A 22,735-nucleotide genomic window follows, 5' to 3' on the forward strand; every position below is an offset into this window, starting at 1 on the left:
ACTGGCTCCGTAACTTGTGGGATCTCCGTCCTGGTGGGCTTTGCAAACAACCATCGATGATTTGTCTTTAGTGGTCATCTCACTGACGACGTAAAAACAGGTGATGCACAGCCTACCCAGTGACCTTGTTACTATTCCTGGAGGATTGACTTCTGTATTAGAACCCCTGGGCGTTAGTATAAACCTCTCAAAGGTTATGTTTAAGAACAGTACGAAAAATGGTTTTGTTAACCAAATCGTGAACTGACTCCGACAGGAAAAATTAAACTTGCTGCGCCCTACATTATTGCGCACTGGATTTCAGCTGCCTGGAAACGCAACGAAGCACCAATGATTCAAGAAATGCTGTATTTCAAATACTCTGGATCACAGTGAAGATAATGTGCTCTGGAACGGCACCGAGGATGGCGGGGAAGGAGGAAATGTACGAGGTGGAATCCAAAATTTTCGGGACTGGTGCTGCCATCTGGAAAGTAGGAGTAGTAGCTATTTACACCGCTATGTGATTAGTCAAGTGTGGGGAGTGGCATTCAGGTGGGAGGACGTGTTTGCGTGTCGACAGTGATTTCCGTAATACTGTGTTTGGTGTGTGGCGATTTTACGACGGATCCGCGAGCAAAACAGCACGTGTATGTTAAATTCTGTGCGAATCCTGGGGAAAGGGCTACGGAGACCCTTACAGTGATTCAACAAGTGGGGATCCAGAGACAAAGCAACAATCGCCCCGGTGGAAGAGCCCTGGCTCTCAAAGACCCAAAAAAGCGAGACAGGTGAAGAGCATGAACATCATTTTCTTTGATACCAAGGGAATTGTGCACAAAGAATTCGCCCCACCCAACCAAACAGTGAATTCCGCGACGACAGCCCGAGCTTTGACGTCAAGGGAACTGGCTGCTGCATTACGACAATGCACCCTGTCACACGTCCTTGCTCACCAGAACCTCTTTGGCAAAAACAACATGGCGGTTGTACCCCACCCACCGTACTCGCCTGATTTGGCACCTTGTGACTTCGCGCTATTGCCAAAACTGAAACTAAAGTTGAAAGACAATCGGTTCGACATTCTAGATAGGATTCAAGAAGCATCGCTGGCGGTGATAAACACTCTCAAAGAACAGGAGTTCCAGAATACGTTTGACCAGTGACAGAAGCGTAAGGTTTTCAAGAGATGGCAGCACCAGTCCCAAAAATTTTGGATAGCACCTCGTATTTATTTCTGATGAAGATCTTTCCGAGGATTCCAATAAGGATGACATTAGTGAATAATGATTAGTAACGCCTGTAATTTACAATATGTTTCTTTGTATGTTGTGTAGGTAATCAGGTTAGGCGTTCTTTTTTAATAACGAAAATTTCACTTACTACTGTAATGAGTAGCTCAAAAATTAATTGGTTTTTTTTATAGTTCATGTATACACTCACTGTTTTTGAAATAAAGTTAACATTGTAAAATAAATGTCAACAATACAAACCTACACTACGAGCGATGTGCCAAAATTCCTTTTTTTATAAGTTTAATTTTTAAAATTGGAATGCGTATTACATTTGATGGCGCATTCAATTCGTGTGAATACGGTGACAGTATTTCCGGTGTGAAGAAATACGACACCAGTTGCGTTAAACAATTTTTAACGCACCTAGTGTGCTATTTCTTCACGTTTGCATGTCAACGATTATCAGTCACACTCCAAACAACCAGGTGTTTCACGCATAATGGCTCTAGCTTCAGTCAAAGGGGAAACGAGCTCTTCTGGAGTGAGCATAAGTGTCTTGTACACCAAATGGTTCATCTTCCCCACAAAAAGAAATTGGCTGCAGTGAGGCCGAGATGACACGGTGGCCATTATACTGACCCACCTATCCATTCAACAGAGTCGAATATAACTGGCAGTGTGTGGTGGGTCCCCATCATGCTGGAGCAATAAATTTTTTCCTGACCACTAATGGGACATTCTCAAACAAGTCAATTATTATTTTATGGAGAAAAATATCATAATTTCATCAACCAAGCTTTTCACACAAGAGATACAGCTCAGATTGTCGTGAATGAACATCAGCCCACACATTTCCTGCAATTATGTATTGATGATGGAAGACAAGATTTCCCATAGGACTTCCCAATTCCCATATATTTATCTTGTGGCTGTTGACTATTCCTTCCATCATGAGAGAGCCTCTTCAGTAAACACACACATTTGGAAGTCAGTGATGTTTACAGTTTGGAGTAGACACCACTGGCAGATTCCCACATAGTAAGGAGAAAGGACGTTCCACACATACAGTCTCTGATCAAAGTATCCAGACACCGCTGTGTAACGTGGAATCGTCCACTACGTAATGTGACTGGTGGACCCCTCAATATAAAAGAAGGTGGGGAATATTGTGATGTCAGTAGAGCAGCAGTATTACAGCAGAATGGGTCGGTCAAGAGAATTCGGCAGCTTCAAACCTGGGCTATTGATTGGATGTCACCTAAGTAACAAAGCTGTCAGCGACATTTTAACCGTTTCTAAAGCTGCCAAAGCCCGCTGTTGGTGGTGTGATTGTGAATTGGAAATACAAAAGAACAACCACAGCTAAACAAATACCTGGCAGACCTCATGTAGTGACACATGGCTCGTCGAACTTCGTGAAGGGTGATTGTAAAAATATACATGGAAATCAGTGGAAGGAATCACTTATGAGTACAGCAGTCCAGCTAGTGCAGTGGCTATGCATGAAAGTTAACAAGATTGGGGTACAGTGGTTTGAACAGCTCTCCATAAGCCACCCTATTGTGTAGTTTGTACAAAGCAACATTTGAGGTGATGTAAAGGACCACAGTGGGTGACTTGAAATGAGTGGTTTAGAGTGATGGATCATGTGCTGTACCTTGTGAAAATCTGATGGGTGTGTCGAATATCTGTAGAATGTCAGCCTGAATGTTACCTGCCACCATGTGTAGAGTCGATGGTGAAACACAGAGGTGGTGTTTCCTCATGGCTATGTTGTGGTTAATAAAACGCTAAATATGAAAGGATATGAACACAGTTCACTGCATTGTGTACTGCGTGCATTAGAGGAACAGTCTCGAGATGACTGACTGCATCAACATGACCACATACCCTGTCATTAAGTAACATCCGTGAGGCAACGGTTTGTGGCCTGGGCTGGCCAGAGTCCTGATGTGAACCCAACAGAACATCTTTGGGATGAGTTAGGATATTGACTTCAATCCAGACCTCAATGTCCAACAACACTTCCGTCTGTGGTTTCTGCCCTTGAGGAAGAGTGGGCTGCCATTCATCTGCATACATTGAGACCACAGCAGAGTTAAAGTTGTCATAAAGGCAAAGGGTGCACGCACCCCATATTAGTGTCCATTGCAATATGTCCAGTTAGTTTGATCAGATAATGTAGATGTTGGAGGTATTTAGTTCCTTGGTTGTGGACCATATACTTTGCTGTGGTTGTCCTCAGTTCACAACAACACAGCTTCCTCACACTGAACAGTTCACTCAATGCGAGGTATACCAGTTTCTTATACTGGTTGATCTGGTCTAACGGTTTCTGTTCTACGAAGACTGCTATCTAATATTTGAAATATGACATAAATTGTTAACTTTCTCCCTGAAAATCTTTTCATACAGCTGCCTTGTTGCTTGACTTGTATTGTGCCTCCCCATAAATGAGATAGATGTCAACTAACTCGGTTATAATGTACCCAGTAAGCTTCCACCCCCAATGCTTTAAAGAATCTAGCTCCCATGTATAAAATGTATACCTACCATGCAAATAAGTTATTGTGTTAAATATTTGACAATGAGTGTATAAAAAATAAAAATTGTAGAAAAGATTTGAAATTACTGAAGGACAGTAAAGTGCTCTTACTATTGAGCTCTAGATAATGCAGTCCGAATAATTTGTGCTCCGTTTTAAGCAAAACCTAGTCCTCCTGTATGTCAGTGTTAATGACATCATATATCTCCTGAATTGTTTGTTGTACAATGACATAATTTTTTGGGTACATTCAATGATACATGTAGATACTCTCTGCAGAATGTGTTGTGAATAGAATTAGTGGTAAAGAAGTAGTAAGTTAAAATGTTTTGCCTGATGATGTTTTATTGAAAATAAGCATAATGCTCTTTCCTTTCCCCTCTTTGTGGACATGTTAATGAGATAGTTACAAAAGGTTTGAAATTTTGTAAAGTTTATTGGAGGTTGCTGTGTGCTCTCATTCTCAAATACTGGATGAATCTAGTCAAAGTTAATTGATGCAGAGTTTCAGGCAATTATCTGACTAATGCTTGGCTGAATTGTTGGCAATTCAATTAGAAGTGGACTTTACTCCCCCCCTTCCCTTACTATTATTGGTTTGGGGAGCATTTGATTTTTCATAGATAATGAAACATGTTGCAAGACAGTGGGTGCAGAGTGTGAATAAATAAAAATAAAGAAGAAAACCACACACTATATAGAGTGTAAAATTTTCACTGAATTAGCATATATAATTCTCATGCTGAACTTTGAAATTTGTGGCTGGTTTCACAGGTAGCAAATGAGTCGTGCCAAATTATAGATTGAACCACTACACACGGGCCTCACATAGCAGGCCAAATTTTAAGTTTATCTAATTAAAGTCAGATCCAAAATAGTTGCCAGATATGTTCAGGATGTCTACTTTAAATTTTCAGTTACTACTGTTGAGACCTGGTGTCAGTCTATTGACATCATTTATATGACAATACAGTTTCTCTTTCTCACTAATACACACTCTATATACGTGTGTTAAATACACATTAGGTCCCAACAAAGAGAATTATTGCTTTTCATGGTTTCCTACTTGTATTCAACATATTGTTGGATCGAGTCCTTGCATTCATTTCATATAGAGCACTATAAACTGCTATCCGTGGTGTGGAGAAATGTGCCGAGTCACAATAAACAGAAAAATGTAAATAAGGTACTATGCACTGAAGGGAACAGGTCTGCATTGTGCGGTGTTTGTAGTTTCTTGCACTTTCTGTTGTATATAAGTTTCTTACTTGGAGATATTTATAGTTAAAATTATTCTTGAAGACTGTCAGCTGTAGTTGGTTGTTTCATCAGCTGCTGACTGTAGTATGAAATTGATCATATACATAAAAAGTAATTATTAGAGGCCTCTGATGCTTCTAATTGAAATATAGTTTTATGCTGATATGATATGCATGTAATTAAATTTATTTACTGCTTTTATTTTCACATTAAGTGCAGTTTTTATACTTGGCTGAACTATATACATAGAGTAAATGTTGCGAGACTTAGTTTATAGTGGCTACTATTTTTATCAGGTTTATTATCAAATACCTGTGGCTGTATTAAGGGGTAAATATTGATCAAATGACCAGTCACAAATTATGATATAGTGAGACTCTCCGCTGTGATTCACAAATCTTGGCAGTTTATCAGTAAATTCAGTTTTTGCCTTTATAAAACTACCTTTTTCTCCCAGTTTAATTTTTTTCACTCTCCTTGAGGTAGAACTTTCCATGTCGCGCATCATAATGAACGCCAATAAAACAATTTAGGAAATCGTGTAACTCTGTACCTTACTACATTTCAGAATGAATATCTTTCACAGTTGTGTTGTAATTACCAGGTGGATAACCACAAAGCTAGGGATTAGTCTTACCTCTTTCTCATTTCTCTCTCATACCAAATGAGAATATCAGTCCCAGTTTTAACTTGGTTTGTCCAAATCACTTCAGGCAAATGGTGGGTTATATCATTCAAAGTTACAGCCAGATTTATTCTCAAAGAGATTGCTCTGTCTTTAAAGAGTGGGGATGGTGCAACAGCTTGCACTCTATTTCTTCCATGTTGTTGTCCCATTGGTGCTTTGCTTCTCCTTCATATATTGAGGACCTTGGTAATTTCACATTTACTGCATCACAGATCTCCGAAAATTCAGTTTTGTTCAAGGATTGGTTTACTAGAATGTTCTGAATTTACGGATTGGTATTATCATATCTGTTGTAAGACACTTTCATAGCAACAGTCATTAAGGGGAAACTACTTGAAAATATAAAATATTTCATGGTACAGTATTAGTTAAATAATTTCCTGGCCAACTATCGAATATCTTTGGAGCAACTAGTAAACCAGTCACGGTGTCTATATGATTTCAATCATTATCTGTTTCTGACCTGCTAAAGCAACTAATCATTTCCCTTTTTGACTTTTCAGAGTGCTACAAGGGCTTCAGTAGGTGGTCAAGCTCATAGAGGTAAGCATTTTTCCTAAATTAAATAAACATAACGCCACCATTTTCTATTGAATTTGCAGAAATCCCAAGTGTTCTGGTTTCCTTATGTGTTTACTCCCATCTTATACAAAGCTGTTAACATGACAATGAAATTTTTTAACTGTAGTTGCTGGGCTAAGTTTTACCTATCATTGATATGGAGATGCCTTGGTGCATATGGAATGCTCAGTATTAATTGTTTCTGGTATTTTCAATTTGCACCACTTTCCTGTGATGTGATATGACAGCAGGACACATATTTTAGTAAATACTTTATTCTGTTCATTCTAACATTTGGTACACTATGTACACTCAAGATGTTTTCAGGCAGTAAACAATACTCCTGCCATTTTAAACTTTTTCTTATTTTACGGTATACAGGTATCTTCTGCTCCCCCTCCCCTTACCTCTTCTGTAGTAATACCTCCTTTCATTGTTGTAAAACTTTATCTGGCATTGTTAAACTGTTGAGGTGTAAATTTGGTAACTGCTTGGTTTTTAAAAGTTACCGTGTTTAGTTTACTATGAACCCACTAGGCTATTATTAACTTTTCTTTCCCCTCTTGATCCAGTGCTAGAAGCAACTACTTTTCATTCTTTTCAAAATTAATGAGCAGATGCATGTGTTTCCAGCTTATGATAGCAAAATTAGAACCAAAGTCTAATTTCTTGGATTTCATGAAGATAACACACTAAAAACAGATTAGCAGAACTGTCACTACTTTGGTGAAATACTGATGGTTACTAGCTAATGTTATCAGAACAATTTTTAAGAATCAAGGTTCCATTTGCCACAATTTGAGAAAATAGGTACTGTTTCTTTCTGAATATTGTCATCATTTCACAGTTTCAGTGACCATAAAGAAGAAAACCGTAAAAAAGAAAAGGGTTGGGTTGGTTAACGGACTGACAAAAACGTAAATTCTTTCTAGTTTCATAGCTGTGACGTAAACAGCTGTCAACATTATTTTGCTGAATTTATAAATTTCCTTCACCAATATTACATTCATCTTGGTGGAGCTAATTAACATCCGAACATTGTCTCTTCTTCAGACACTTTTACCATGAAATAAAAAATTAACCAAGGTTGTGCAGCTGCTCATTGTTACCGAACGATGTCCTGAAGTTCATCTTCAGTGAGCATTCTGCATGTTAGTGGTGTAATTTGTGGCACTCACTAAGAAAAGTAGTGCTTCAAAATACAAAATTAGCTGTAGATTAATGTAGTGGATTTAAAAAAGTAACCAAACTTTATGTACTGTAACTTCATTTGTGTTAGAGGCAAGTGTTTCAACAATTTTGTGACACTGCAAGTAGACATTAGACTAGGATGAAGCTGAGGTACCAAATGAACTTATAAACTATTCAGTTACCTATGAGAAGTTTCGGTTTGGTGGGAGAAAATCAAGCCAATAATTCATTTATATTGCACTTGCTGCAGTAGCCAGGTTTTAGTGCTGATTATGACCAACAATCATGAATCGGTCATTCAGTGCACTGCAGTTTGTAAGACTGTTCAAATTTGTGCACAGTTCTTTGAGCAGATGTTAATGATGCACCAGTCCAAAGTGCTGGTCTTTCCTTCGCTAGATAGAACAGAAACTGTGAAGCCGGAGGAATGGACTGGATCATGTGCGATGATCAAAGCTTGCCTCCTTGATATTAGGTACTTTCGTCATTTGTGAAATGTCATGTGCCTTGATGAGCCACCCACACTAAAAATACATTAAAATTTAAATGTCTAATAATTTAGGAAGCTGATGAGCATCCTGACAAAATTTTGATTATTGCACCACAATCATGACTACTAAAGTAAGAGAGGAGATCAGCTGATAAGTTAATCTGTCCATCCTTTCATCAAAACAAAAAATAATTCAGTTAAATGTAATGTACAAAAATTGAATTTAACCACACATATGAGGGTCTTCTTGCTGTAGCAGTATGGTTTGCATTATTATTACTTCACTTGTCCATAAACAACAGGAAGATAACACATTTTTGTCTAAGTGGATTTTTGAGGGAGACATGCCATGGCATGGTAAATAACTTAAACTGCAGATGAATGTCAACACAAATTCATCAAAAGTTGGTGAAGGGTTGTTGTAGATGCAAATGGAGGTGAAGTGAACAGTGTAGTTCTGGTAAATTGGTTAGTAAATGTTCATGAAACAGATGAGCTATGGGCACACGTGAAGTAAGAATAGGCCTATAGTACATTTTGCATCTTTGTGGAACGTAAGTGTCAGGGCTAGTATTTGAGACACAAGAGGAACTCTTTATTGGTTCCTCAATGATGACCTCAAAATTAATGCAGATCCAAAGTTACAGATACAGTGAAATCAGTGGATAAATCGCTGGTTACTTGTCTGCACATTATGCAAATTTGAGGCCAGAGTTTAATGGTGTTTGACACCATGCGTTGGAGAATCACCATCCAACCTGAAACAGAGTTCACCGTAGTAAATACATAACTTCTGTTCAAAAGACCAGTAATAAGTAGATACTTAGGATTCTGTTCAAAAGACCAGTAATAAGTAGATACTTAGGATTCTGTTCAAAAGACCAGTAATAAGTAGATACTTAGGAAGTGGAACACAACATAAAATAAAAATACAGAATAAGTATTTACAGACAGGTATACTAATTTTCCTACCAGAGATAGAAGTAAAATGACCCTCAGGAATGTGGAATTTGTAAAAATTATGAATCTTTCTTTTAGTTAATTAATATTAGATTTCCTGGGCTATTTTTGCCACCTATCATTTGAGTAGAAAACAGTAAAGAGCATTTACTTACAGATCACATTATTGCATTGAAGATGTGCAGAAATCACATTTTACACAACATGCTAAATGATATTACCAGTGCACACACAAATTGGAACCACTGTGACATTTGTCAGTGGAGTAGGATAGGTTGGCAACAAATAAATCTCTTGCTGTCCTCTTAAATTGTTCTTCATTCATAGCTAAGCTTTTTATGGATTCTGGCTGGTTGTTGAAAATGTGTTTTTCTTAATATGGCACTAGGTGCTACCTGGACCAAAATATCTGATTGTACATTTTTATGTACATGATTCCTAGTACTAATTCCATGAACTGGGCTGTTACTGTGAAAGAGATAAATCATTAACAAAAAATTTAATAGAGGAGTAAATAAACTAGTAAGCAGTAGAGTTTCTGAGACAAGCATCTACACAGCATTTGTGTATATATATATATATATATATATATATATATATATATATATATATATATATATATATATATATATATATATATATATATATATATATATATATATATATATATATATATATATATATAACTGTGGTTTGGCTTGGTCATGTACCCCAAAAAATCATATGACATTGTTGAATTTTTATCATTATTATTGTGTATTTCTGTCAACATTTGTGTTGGATATAATGATTTGTTTTCTATTTTCTATCTGCTTGTAATATTTTAGACACATACTAGGATGAATTCTCTTAAATTCTAAACTGCAAATAGTCTCTCTTCAAATTTAACTGACAAAAAATTGGCCAGAAACAAATTATTAACATGCATGAGACTTTCATAAGGGCTCTTCTTAAAACTGACTCATTTTGCTGTTAATTGCTATTTCTATTTTTTTGCAGACAAAGTATTTACCTGGTAATGTTATTAGCAAGAAAAATATAAGAGCTCTGATGTGGAAGTTTGTGGGTCCCCACAAGTAATGTTAGCAAATTTTTTTTCATTTTACAAAACATTTATGAACAGTTGCCTCTGGCAGAATGCAGAATACTCCAGTAGCCTGTAGTTTACACTCAAGAGCCAAAGAAACTGCTACATGTGCCTAATATCGTATAGGGCCCCTGCGAGCACGCAGAAGTGCCACAACATGACATGGCATGGACTCGACTAATGTCTGAGGTAGTGCTGGAGGAACTGACACCATGAACCCTGCAGGGCTGTCCACAAATCCATAAGAGTACAAGGGTTTAGAGATCTCTTCTGAACATTGTTGCAAGGAATCATTGATGTGCTCAATAATGTTTGTGACTGGGGAGTTTGGTGGCCAGTGAAAGTGTTTAACTCAGAAAATGAGTTTATACTCAGTTCTTTGGCACTTCAGTGTATTTTCTAATGAATTGCAGTAAGTACATTGTTGATCTAGCTGCAAATAGTTGACAATATTGGTTTAGAAATGCCAAACTGTTATTTTGGCAATATACTCCCATGTAGAATCCTGAGTAGATGAGGAAAAGATTTGCTAAATGTTCTATCTGGAGAGAACATTACATGGTAATGAACCATGGACAGTTAAAAAGAAAGATACTTAGAAAGTTTCGAAATGTGGCTATGGAGAAGAATGCTTAAATTTTTGTGGACTGACAGACGTGAGAATGAAGAAGTAATGAAGGAAATGGGGAAGAAAGATAATTATTTTAAGGGATCTGAAAGAGGAGAAAATCTTGGATGTGACATACGCTGTGCAGGAATTGACTGCAACAAAAAATTATGGAGGGAAAGGTGGAAGGAATGTGGGAAAGAGATATGGAGTTGGAATGATGGATGACATCACAGTAGGATGAACCTACAGACATACGAAGGAAGGTACTCGGAACAAGATAAAATGGAGAGCCTCCACTTGAAACCTGTCATTAGAAAGAGACAAGAATAATAATCCAGAACAGAGTAGAAGTTGAGAGAGTAAGGTTGTCAACAGAAACCAAAACTTCGCACAGAAAGCACACTTACTGTCCGCCCATGAATGTACTGATGGTGGAATGGAACTATTCGCCGTGTGTGCTTGCATACACAAAATTTGTAACATAGTGTAATATTCAGCAAATAAGTCATCCCAGAAAGTAGAAATGCTTCAGTCATGATTACAGGAGGCTGAAATTGAACTGCAGATCTTCAAATTGCCAGCCAGTGGTTAAGAGAAAGGTAGCAAAAGTGAAAAAGTATAGAATTTTCTTGGTATTTCTTTAACTCCTTTCTGATACACACCTTCAGCAGATTTTAGCCAGTTGGGAAAGGTTCCTGTCAAATGATTTGTCCCTTAAAATAACTTATATTTTATTTTAAAATTAGATTTTTATTTAAATAATTTGTGCTGCACGGAACTTCATCTGGTGAATGAGGGCCATATTTATATTTACGAAGTTATTTTGTAATATCTGGCCTTAAGTATACCATGGCTAAAGGTCTGCATGGATTTGAATATCTCCAGGTTTATCTACGGATATTGACAACAATAATTACTTTGTTGTTAAATTAAAGGATCATGTCAGTAATAGAGTTTGTTTATTTTTTGCAGTACAAACTGTCAGTAATAATGGTTACTACAATTTTAAATTAATTTTTACCCATTTGGGATGGAATGACACATTATTTGGTTGGTTGCACAGTATAGTAGAGGTGGTATATCCTTTGTTGGTATATGCAAGGGTTAAAGATTGTGAAAAGGCAAGCTTTTTGATTTTCTACAGAGTTACAGGCACATACTGCTCCTATTGTACCAACAACCATACATCGTAAACAATTTGTTTCCTTTAATTGAGGTCACTTAATTACCAGAAGCTGCCACAAAATGTCATGTGGACTGTTGTAGGGCACTCCGTCTATTGGAATCTTCGCTTTGTGGTCCAACCCTTAATTGCAAATCACATAAGCCATCATTGATATTGGTATAAAATCTACAACGTTCCTCTGAAAAATATTTACATGTACACAACAATGCTATGCTAACCACATGTTAACATGACTTAACATAATTGCTTATTATGGTACATTTGGGAAACATAATATGGGGATAGTACACAACTATATTAAAGACGTGACGGCAACTTGAAACACAACTTCATTTGTCTTCCCTGTGTTGAGGAAGTGTTCTGCAGAAAATTTCTCAGTACCAGTTTCACTAATTAAGACAAAGTTGCAACTGTAGGAATTTGTCAAGAATATCATGGGACTATATTGTATTAAAATATAGTGTTGATCGTTCTCTAGCATTCGTAGCCTGTGGAAAGTAAATTGTCCAATCTGATTCAGCAAGATGAAAATTAAGTCTTCCATGAGCCTTCTGTGAAAACTAGAATGTGCATTATCATCATACCATTTCTCAGCTCCAGTTTCCTGGGTGTGGTGTAAAAGCACTCGCCATCTCCTCCCATCTTCATAGATGCCCTGTTCCTGGACATCTTCCCAACAAAATATCTCCCCTCCTAGCCTAATTTCACTGATGTCTCCAATGCTTTCTAATTCTTCTTTATGCTCTTTTGCTGCGGACATTTATTTCAAAACATTTTTCTGGCTGGTCTTATCTCATCCATTCTCATAATGTGCCCATATCACAGCTTCTGTCTATCACACTAGTAACAGGAACTTTGATGTGTCCTTTCTGGTAGTTTGGTTCATAGTTCTTGTGAATCTCATTTCTACCACTAGGATTTTGCTGTAGTTTTTCCCTAGTAGAGTACGTATCTCCAAACTGTATCTGAGAATTTACGTAATGTATATGTGGTACATGGGTTTTTGTTTATCAGGAGGTCTCTGACCTGATAATACAAAAGAATTCTTTCTATGTCCTGCTTGGTATTTATTGGTTAACTGTGCAGTTGTTGGAAGTTGTTTTTTCAAGTTATTTGAAATCGAAAACTGATTCTAATTTTGACTCTTCCAGATAAAAGTTAGGACTTGTTATTTGCTTGTTGGTAACCTGCAGTATTAATGGGTTAAAAGTGTAACAATTATTGGAGAGACCATTTTCCATTGGAGCATTTACTGAACCTGACAAACACATTTCCAGTAACAAATATAAAATGCTCCTGAAAAGTTCCGCAACACTGTGAATTTTACCAATCTGCTCTTTATCTGTAGTTATAGCACTCCCTTACCTCACTATATCCCGAATTGTCTTCATTTTATTGCGTGATGAGGCTATCTCTTTTCTCGTGAGACGTTTGTTTCAATGTCTAGATTACCTTCTTCAGTATTTCACAATATGTGCTGTAATGAACTAGAACAATAGAATTGAAACTGTGTGGCAGATAGTGTCCTTTCTGTTGTACAATATACTTTAATTCCATGATTAATAAATGTTTGCAAGTAGTTTCTTAAAACAGTCAATTTTTAGCTTATTGACTGGTCTGCAGATTCAGAAGATTTTGTATTCTGGTAAGTACCCACATTAACAAGGTTAACTGCATGCAGAATTCAGAGAGACCATTGACTATTCATTCCTGAGACACGTCTGTAATGAAATTATTGATGGCTTGCTTTCTTCTTCTTCTCCTCCTCCTCCCCTTTTTTTTTTTAAAAAAAAAAAAAAAGAAAGGTGAGGGGCGAGTTAGGTACCCTAGGTGGAAAATTTACTAAGGAATGAAGTTGAGTAATGGCTGTATTACATGTAGTACATTCTTACTGGAAGAATTTTTAAGAAAAATTATATTAAAAGTAACCAAAAACCACTTTATGAACAGATTAAAACCACCACCTGGTGCTCAATATACGCTAACAATTTGTTTTGAAATTCTGTTTGTCACATGTGCTCCCAGATACTGCTCTAGGCAAAACTTAATACTTGTGTTCCTAAATATATATTCGTTATTGATGAATGTGGTAATTTTGCCATGTGTTGTCTACAGTAGTGAGATGCAAACCAAAAATATTGTGTAATAGTACTTAGCCTTCGGATACCTGAGCTTCTTTAGAACATCGATGCCCAAAAGGGGGTTTAGCGGACCCACTGATATTAAAATACTCAACTGATAAAAATTTAAAACTTCAAAAAAGTTTATTTTAAGTAAGGCAGTTACTAATAAATGTTGTTAATAAATATAAGGTAGTCAATAAAAATTGCCCTATTACAGTACAAAATACAAATGTGTCGATATATTACACAAACTACTTTGCCCCATAGGCCTCATACATCTCTTGTAAGCATGTGCTTGGCCACCATGGGGCCCCAGCCTTAGCAGTGTTACTTACCTTTCTGTGTTTCAATTCTGTCTTTCTCCTATTCTTTTTTTCCCCTCTGCTTTCCCATTGGATGGATGGTCTTTGTGGCGTTGATTGTGCTTCGATCCTTACCTTCAGACTGTCTACACCTTTCCATCATTAATTATGTGGTCCCATTGTTGGGTTTGACTTGATACGTCTTGTCTAAATTTTACAAAAGATGGATTGTGCAGGGAAGGTTACCCAGCGTGGCACATATTCCGCCTTTGTGCATTTCTCTCTTTGCACCCTTCTTTGTTGCAATGGTACTACATCCAAAACTCATCACGGTAACAATTTCGTTCTGAGGGGACGTCATAAAGTACTTGCACGGTGGTAGCCCTCCTGACCACACGGAGATTGCACTGTTGGTGCCTGAGCCGGAAACTCTCTATGAAAGCCAAGGAGTATCTGCTATTCATGGCTGGGATACGAGGACTCTAGGAAATGGTTGACTTGCTGGACAAGCATTGCTGTGGCCGGGTGGTGCCCATTGGGAGAGCCTCCATTCAGAGTGAGTGGTACTGTGGTGGGAGATTCAGGTATGAAGCAAATTACTTTCTTCCCCTAGTAGCTGCATGGGCACAGCAGTCCTTTCTGAAGCTAAGACATACTCCATTGTGGAGGGGCACGACTCCAAAATGTTCCCTTTCCTAACTATGCCATGGGAGGAACATGAGGCTCAGAGACAAGGTGGGAAATACTCCCACTAACGATTGGTTTGTTCTAGGATGGATGGGGATTCCTTTATGATAAAAAAAACCTTTGTTCTTCATTTAACACCAGAGAGCAGGTTTGGAGAAGTGTTAGTGATTTTAAAAAATGAAAAGTGGCTCCGTTCTGCATAAAATGTTCCCCACTCCCATACACAATCACAGGCACTGTTCACTTGCGACAAGCTGTGTGACATTCCTGGCACTGTAATTCCCCATAAAAGTTTGACGATGTTATAGGGTATCATTTAGCACTGAGCTATCCTTCTACATACTGATGATGAGTAGAGTGCTAATTTGGAGTGATGAGGTGTGCATTTTGTCTGGCTTGTCTAGCGGAGACTGAAAGACAGCACAGTGGATACTGTAGCATGTTCCCACATCTTGACCTGCAGAGGTGACTCATTGCATGAGGCTGTTGCCATGATGCCAAGCTGTATATTCATCCGCCTATACACTACTAAAAATGTGTGCAAAGTGGATAAAAGTCTTGGTGTTGCAATGCCAGCCAGCCCCTGTTCCCGTTGTCAACTGCAGGGAATACCATACCTCCTGTTCACCAGACTGCACCATTTTTCAATGAGAAAAAAGAAAAAATAAATCGAGTAATAAGAGACCCTTGACCACCTCACATATCACGAGGGGCCTCCTCCCCCTCCCCGCCCCCCCTCTCCCATCTTTTAAACAGTTTCTTCTACTACGAGGTTTAGACCAAATTATTTGTTTAAATTGTGAAATTAACATATGTAATTACGCAAACATTACTTTCGGCAAAACTGTTAATTACTTTTGAATTTATTCAGGGCTGGTTTTGCTAACATGTTTCCAACTAGAACCAAATAAATATTTTAAAAATACTAGCATTTCGTCTTCCAAATGTTTCCAGTTATTACAGAAATAATGTTTGTTTATAAGCCAACAATAGAATTTCAGTTATGAAACAATCACTAATTTTGCCAGACCAAAAGATACTAACTAGCAGTAACCAAAATAAATTAGTAAATCAAATACATGATAAAACTAAACACAAATATATCTAAAAACAAAGATGATGTGAGTTACCAAACGAAAGCGCTGGCACGTCGATACACACACAAACAAACAAACACAAACATACACTCAAAATTCAAGCTTTCGAAACAAACTGTTGCCTCATCAGGAAAGAGGGAAGGAGAGGGAAAGACGAAAGGAAGTGGGTTTTAAGGGAGAGGGTAAGGAGTCATTCCAGTCCCGGTAGCGGAAAGACTTACCTTAGGGGGGGAAAATGGACGGGTATGCACACACACACACACACACACACACACACACACACACAGATACAAGCCGACATATTTAAAGACACAAAATTAGATCTGGTGTTATATTGTTTAAAACTGAGGGCCAATCTTTCTCTTTTATAAAAATGCAGATTGTATTAACGTATGCTAATGGTAAAAAGTTAAAAGTAACAAAACAAATTTAATGAGTGATCGCGCTGTAAAAAGAAATAGAAGTGCTCGCATGGATTACATATGTATATTGTTTTCTCAACTAAAGAGGCCATTGAGTTTTCAGATATTTTTATGGAGTGTTTTGTGTGTTGCCCATAATAATGTTTATAAAAACTATCAACAAAAAGAATAGGCATATGAACTCACATTTGAAAAAGACAACAAACTTTCCACAGCAAGTTACAATTTTTAAGGAAGATAGCGTCATTGGCTTTGATTTACTTTCAAAAAACACACATTTGTGTAAAAACACATTTAATCATTATTTTCTTAACAGGAAATAAAACTATCTGGCAATGATCGGGACAAACAAATTTTTTACAGTCGTTACGTACTTTTCTGGTACTTCTATTTCTTGATCTTCCGCAGTTGTAGCAGCGACCCACAAAACCACTGTGCGTCATTCCCATAGATGCTGGCTGACTTTCCAAGAGATGAGTGCCAAGAATTTCCTTTATTCTGAAGAACAGACTTCTTGGCAACATTTGTTTGTCTAATCTCTGCTGAGCCAGAGGTTTTATTTTGTCCTTCCGTACCATGACAACCATGGTTGTTCTACTTTCAACAGCTGCTCAGCAACATGGAGCAAAGAAAACCAATTGTCCATTGTTATATTGGTGTTTCTGCCAAACACAGGAAGTACGTCTCTTATTAACACATCCCTTTTGTTACTCAAGCGATATGGCACTTCTGGTTGTTTGCCTACATATATTTCCAAGTTGCAAGTGTAGGGATAGTGAGCATCCACAAGCGCAAATACCTTCACTCCGTATTTTGTGGGCTTGCTGGGAATGTACTGCTTAAATGGACAGTGTCCACTGAATGCCAAAACTTGTTCATTCAAAGTCATTTCAGCACTCTGAACAAAGTACTGTTGAAAATTTGTAAGGAATAGATCAAATATTTCATGTATTGGGGCCAGTTTGTCAATTTTTGCACTCACTTCATGATAATTAAAATCATCAAATCACAAGGTCCTAATAAGAAATTTAAATCTTTGCTCAGGCATAGTCAAATAAATTGCATCAATTCAAGTATGTTTTATGGAGTCAAACATTTGGCTTGTGCCTGATCGGCTTATTTTCAGCACTCCACTCATCAACAAAATCCCAATATGCCCCATTATTTCAGTTGGATCTGTATGTTTAACATCTCTCTCTCTCTCTCTCTCTCTCTCTCTCTCTCTCTCTCTCTCTCTCTCTCTCTCTAGAAAAATTACTCTTTATGTGGTATGTGGTCTATTTTTATCTTAGTGTATTTGGTTACGAGGTAAATTATATTATCGTGCAAAAAAATGGACATGCAATCTTCGATAGTAGTTTTCTCTCTGCTGTTCCTTTAGGACCAGGAGGAACATACACAATGTTATGAGCTCTAGTTCTTCCTATATTGAGAGAAGTCTTTGAACAGATTGTGTCACCTACACCATTATAAAAATCAACCAGTCTGCTTCTCCGGGATGGTTCATCACATGAAAATTCAGGACTGTTCTCAGTTGCCTCACTTGGTATTTCTCCCTCTTGCTCAGGCTCAGACTGATGGTCCTGCTCTTCCAGAATGTCATCTTCATCGTTACAACTTGAATCAGGAATATCTTCCTCATCCTCAATCTCCTTCAGCCATGCCAAAATCAGAGCTTCTTGCCTCTGGTCCATAATTCACCTAAAATTCAATGAAATTCTACTATTATTGTAAAACAATAATGAATAGGTGTAATACGTATTCCAACAAATAAGTGGAAAAAGTGGACTAAGAAAAAAAAACTGTTTTTCGAAAATACTTACGTAACAGGTCGCGTGGACTACAGTGGTAGACCACTGACTTTGATGAGGTCCTGTGAGGTAACAACACGTGACCGATGCTCGCACAACACTGACAAGGTCCGCCAACCAACCATCTTAAAGTACACAGAAGCTCGAAGCATTGTCTCTTCTGGACTTCGAAATTTACTTGAATTTCCACAGATGGATTACATATGTAATCCACGTGACAACTGCAGGGTTAAAAGTAACAAAAGGAATTTAAGGAGGCAGATGGCAGAACAAGAAGGGAATTAAAACTATCCCAGCTTTCTTCGTTACAACTTCAGGTGTGAACAAATCACCTAAGGCAGGTGGACCCCCCCCTCCCCCCCCTCCCCCCCACACACCTCTGAGGGGGAGTGCACCATAGGAGACACTGGCAGTCTTCGGGATTTTCTCACAATGAGCCAATCATCTTCTCTGTCAACAGCTATGACACATAAATGGGATGAGGTTAATGATTAAGACTCTACTAGCTGCACCAAGGTTCCTCGTGGTTTTCTGTAGTGAAGATGGTCAGTCCTTCACAACAGTGAATCTGTTTATTATTCAGAAAGGTGTTGATGCCATTGCTGGCCCTGTGAAATCCTGTTCTTGTTTATACAGTAGTGCTTTGCTTCTGGAGATTACTTCTGATCTCGAGCACAGCAACTGCTTGCAACTTTGCTCCTCCATGGTTAACCTGTTTCTGTTGAGGTCCATCAAACACTGAATTCTACCTGTGGTGTTGTTTACAGTAGGCTGCTGGAATGTCTGACAGAGGCATATATCTAAAAGTACCTCTCTTACGAAGGTGTCATTGCAGTTCATTGGGTGAGGAAAAAAGTATGACTCCATAGTGTCTACATGCACTTTCTCATTTTTGATAGGGTGGTTTTTCCATCAAAGATCAAAGCAGGTTACGGAGTTACCACAGTCAAACTATATATTCTGAACCCGGTGCACTGCTACCAGTGTCATCATCACAACCGTACTTGAGAGTCCTGTCGACACCCAGCCAAATGTGTGTCCTGTGGTAGCGATGCTCACGAGGGCGATTGTCCGCCTCCTTCTTCCCACTGCAGGAACTGCAATGGCGACCATGCTGCCGCCTCCCACAGTTGTTCCATGCATCTTGATGAGCAGACTGTCCAGGAAATTTGGGTGAAGGAAAAAGTGCCTTACCCGTGTTACTCACAAGTTGTTGGCTTGTCAGAAACCCTGCGTTCTACCATGTGGTACCTACAGGACTGTTCCTGCGACATCTCACTCCACGAAGGACATGTCCACGCAGACATGCAACCACAAATTTAACTTCAAGGTTGAGAAATCGCCCAGCATCATGGTAGCATCCCCATGTGCTACTCCAGCTGTGCAACACTCCACCAAACTGCTGTGTTCTTTTTCCAGGTAGGGAGTCTTACTTCTCACAACAGAGGCCAAAGTCTGGAGTCACGATCACAGTTCCCCATTGTTGCCTGTTGTCTGGGAGAAACCACATGTGCCCTGCTGTGTGTAGCTCACACTGGATCTACCGTGACCTCTCCTTCGGATTCAATAGACCCCTTCATTGTTTGCTGCCTGTTCCTGGTCATCCTCGATGCATTTCCGGGCTCGGATGTGGTATACATTGAAGACTCTGTGGTTGATGGACAACCCAGTTTTGCCTACATGTATGCAAGATGCGGTGAACTACCACAAATGAATGCAGTGTATTCACTGCAGAATTGGTGGCTTTTACTCAAGCCCTCAGCCACCTTTATTCTTGCACTAGCGAGTCATTCTTTATCAGCAGTGAGCTTTTGAATAGTCTTAAGGTTGGCGACCTTTACTAGCCATGACACCCATTGGTTGTGACTATCCAGGATCTCATAAGACTTGGTATGTAGGACACCTGCAACTGGGGGGCACGATTGTTTATCCAGGGTCTCTTGTACAACCTCCACCATTCTGGATGGGCAGCTGCCATTGTACGGACCTCTAGTTATGTTGGGATCCCATGGAATGAACTACCAACTGGTTGGCCAAGCTGAATAACAGGGTGCTGACTTGGAGATAGAGGTACCGCAACCGGACCTTCGACCAACTCTGTGCAGACTGTTGTTGGAGGCTTGGCATATGGGTTTTTTGAGCCCTGGTTTTTCCGAATAAACTGGGAACTATAAAAGTGGCAATGACAGTGTGGCAGTTTCCCTTCATGTTTCTCACAGGAAATCTGCTGTCCTTTTACGGCTTTGCATTGGCTACACTTTGCTGTGCCATGACCGCATCCTCATATGTGAGGATTCACCCCACTGTCGGTGCCGTGCTCATCTGGTGGTGTGGTGTTGTGACTCATTGTTGTGACTGATACCACAGTTGATCTTTCAGCAGTGTCTTTTGTAGATAAGAACCACCAGTGAAAAATTAGGTAATGGTCCTGGTCCTAACTGATAAGACTTAAGTATGTTTTGAATATTAAAATTCATTGGATACAGCTGATGTTACTTTAGTTCCTGCTGAACATTGGCATTCCAGTATAACTTACTGTATTCTGTTAGTAAAATACGTACAGAGTCAGTAACATACCTGTGAAGGTACTCAATATGATCATATCTTGGTTAATTATTTGACAGTGTTCAAGACTGTTGAACATCTTACGGAAATAAAGGAAGAAATAATCTACATATGCATCCGTGTCTTATGTTGGAAAGGTGTATGAGTAAAGTTGTCTAACAAATAGTGCTTTTCATGAATCCCTGTTGATAAAGCCTTTCTACCTTCAGCAGTATAAGTGTTAGAGCTTAGAATATGTCTAAGGATCTTACAAAAGACGTAAATTACCAGTATAGGTACACAGCTCTGTGTATCTGCTCTTTTGCTCTCTTTGTTACAGGAGTGACTTTGTATGAAAAGACTATTTTGTAAGTGCTGGGTTTCAAACAATACTATAATCTCTCTTGAAATACCGTTCAAAACAAATTAGTTTTTGGAAGCCCGTTCAGGATGATGACATATTAGCTCTAATGTCAACAAAGATACGTGACTCCTTTCAGGGTGTCGATATTGACATTGGTATCAGTGACAATGAGGTAGCTGCAATGACTATCGAAGAAATGCAAAGCCCAACTAAAAAAAACAAAGATTTCCAGTAAATGGGGGGGAGAGAGAGAGAGAGAGAGAGAGAGAGAGAGAGAGAGAGAGAACCTGGACACATTTCCTGTCTGCTGGAATCGTTGCCATAATCTTGAGATCACACTTCGTGGCACACGGAGTGCCCGTACTACGACCTGCTGTTTAACCAGCCTCCAGTCACCCTAGTATTTTAACCCTCATAACGTCATCAATGTGTGTTCTTTGAGCCATTTTCAACACACAGTCACCATAAGCACGTCTGAAAACGTCTGCACACTTACTCGCTGCACCGTACTCTGACGTGCACCAACACACCTCTGCCTGATAAGCCTTCCACACATCTATTGTGTTTTCTATGAAAACTGACTGCAAGGAAGAAAGCAAGACAGCACATTGTTGTGTATGCGATCTGTTTAAAATGTATACGAGAGAGAATATATATGGAAGAAACAAATTTTCTTGTAGTTTGAATGCCCTGCTATCATAGTTAAAACTTATTGTGAGAAAGAAAATAAAACCATATGAATTAGAACAGAGCAAAGCCCTCCATTTTCTTTCTTGCAGTCATCTTTAACAGGATTTTTTTTTTTTTTTTATTTTTTTTTTTTTTTTTTTTTTTTTTAGCCTATGTCCTTATGAATGTTTAGTAATGTCCTGTAAAAGTTTGAAGTAAATTGGTCAAGAACTCTCCAGATTTTTGCTCACAACTTTCCTCTTATATGTATTAAAACATAGCCTATGCCCATCTGGATGTTAATTGGAGTAACATGTAAAAATCTGAAGTAAATCAGTCGAGAACGTTTTTTGAGAATTATGGTAATAACGTTTCCCCATAGTAGCTACAGAAAACCACATGTGTAGTCAAATGCAACATTATGGTTAAAATTTCAAAGCAATCGGTGAAGAACTTTTGGAGATTTGAGATTTTGAACAAACGAACATTTACATTTTTGGGTACAGAGATAAAGTGTGTGTGTGTGTGTGTGTGTGTGTGTGTGTGTGTGTGTGTGTGTGTGTTTTATGTTGCATAGCAGTATCAAAAATTTCACCATAGAATATTTTCTGAACCCAGTTGTAATGAAGTTTCTTCAGTTTTGCAGTAGAGTTGGCCTCCTTTTGACCAGGGAATATTGTGGATCCCTTAAACAAAAAACTGTGCCCAGTGGTTGGATAATAGGACAGATCTCACCATCTACAAGAACTGTACTGGAAATGATCCACGAGACTATCATCCAATAACACTGACATCTGTCTGTCCGAGAATTTTGGAATATACATATTCTGAGGTACACTTGGACTAAGTAACTTCCTCCAGACTTCCAAAAAAGTCACGGTTGCAAAATCCAACTCAGATTTTTCACATGATGTCCTGAAAGCC

General features: G+C 38.5%; 1 protein-coding gene across 2 annotated transcripts in view; it reads left to right on the forward strand.

Annotated features, from left to right (window-relative positions):
- LOC124794712 (kinesin-like protein Klp10A) overlaps positions 1-22,735 on the forward strand; it is a 332,986-nt gene that overhangs the window by 238,632 nt on the left and 71,619 nt on the right. For both annotated transcript variants that reach the window (XM_047258294.1, XM_047258293.1), the window contains exon 4: positions 6,211-6,250. In XM_047258294.1, coding sequence (XP_047114250.1) covers positions 6,211-6,250 — 40 coding nt within the window. The remainder of the gene's footprint in view (positions 1-6,210; positions 6,251-22,735) is intronic.

Source organism: Schistocerca piceifrons, chromosome 4 (genome assembly GCF_021461385.2).
Source record: "Schistocerca piceifrons isolate TAMUIC-IGC-003096 chromosome 4, iqSchPice1.1, whole genome shotgun sequence".
Taxonomy (NCBI): domain Eukaryota; kingdom Metazoa; phylum Arthropoda; class Insecta; order Orthoptera; family Acrididae; genus Schistocerca; species Schistocerca piceifrons.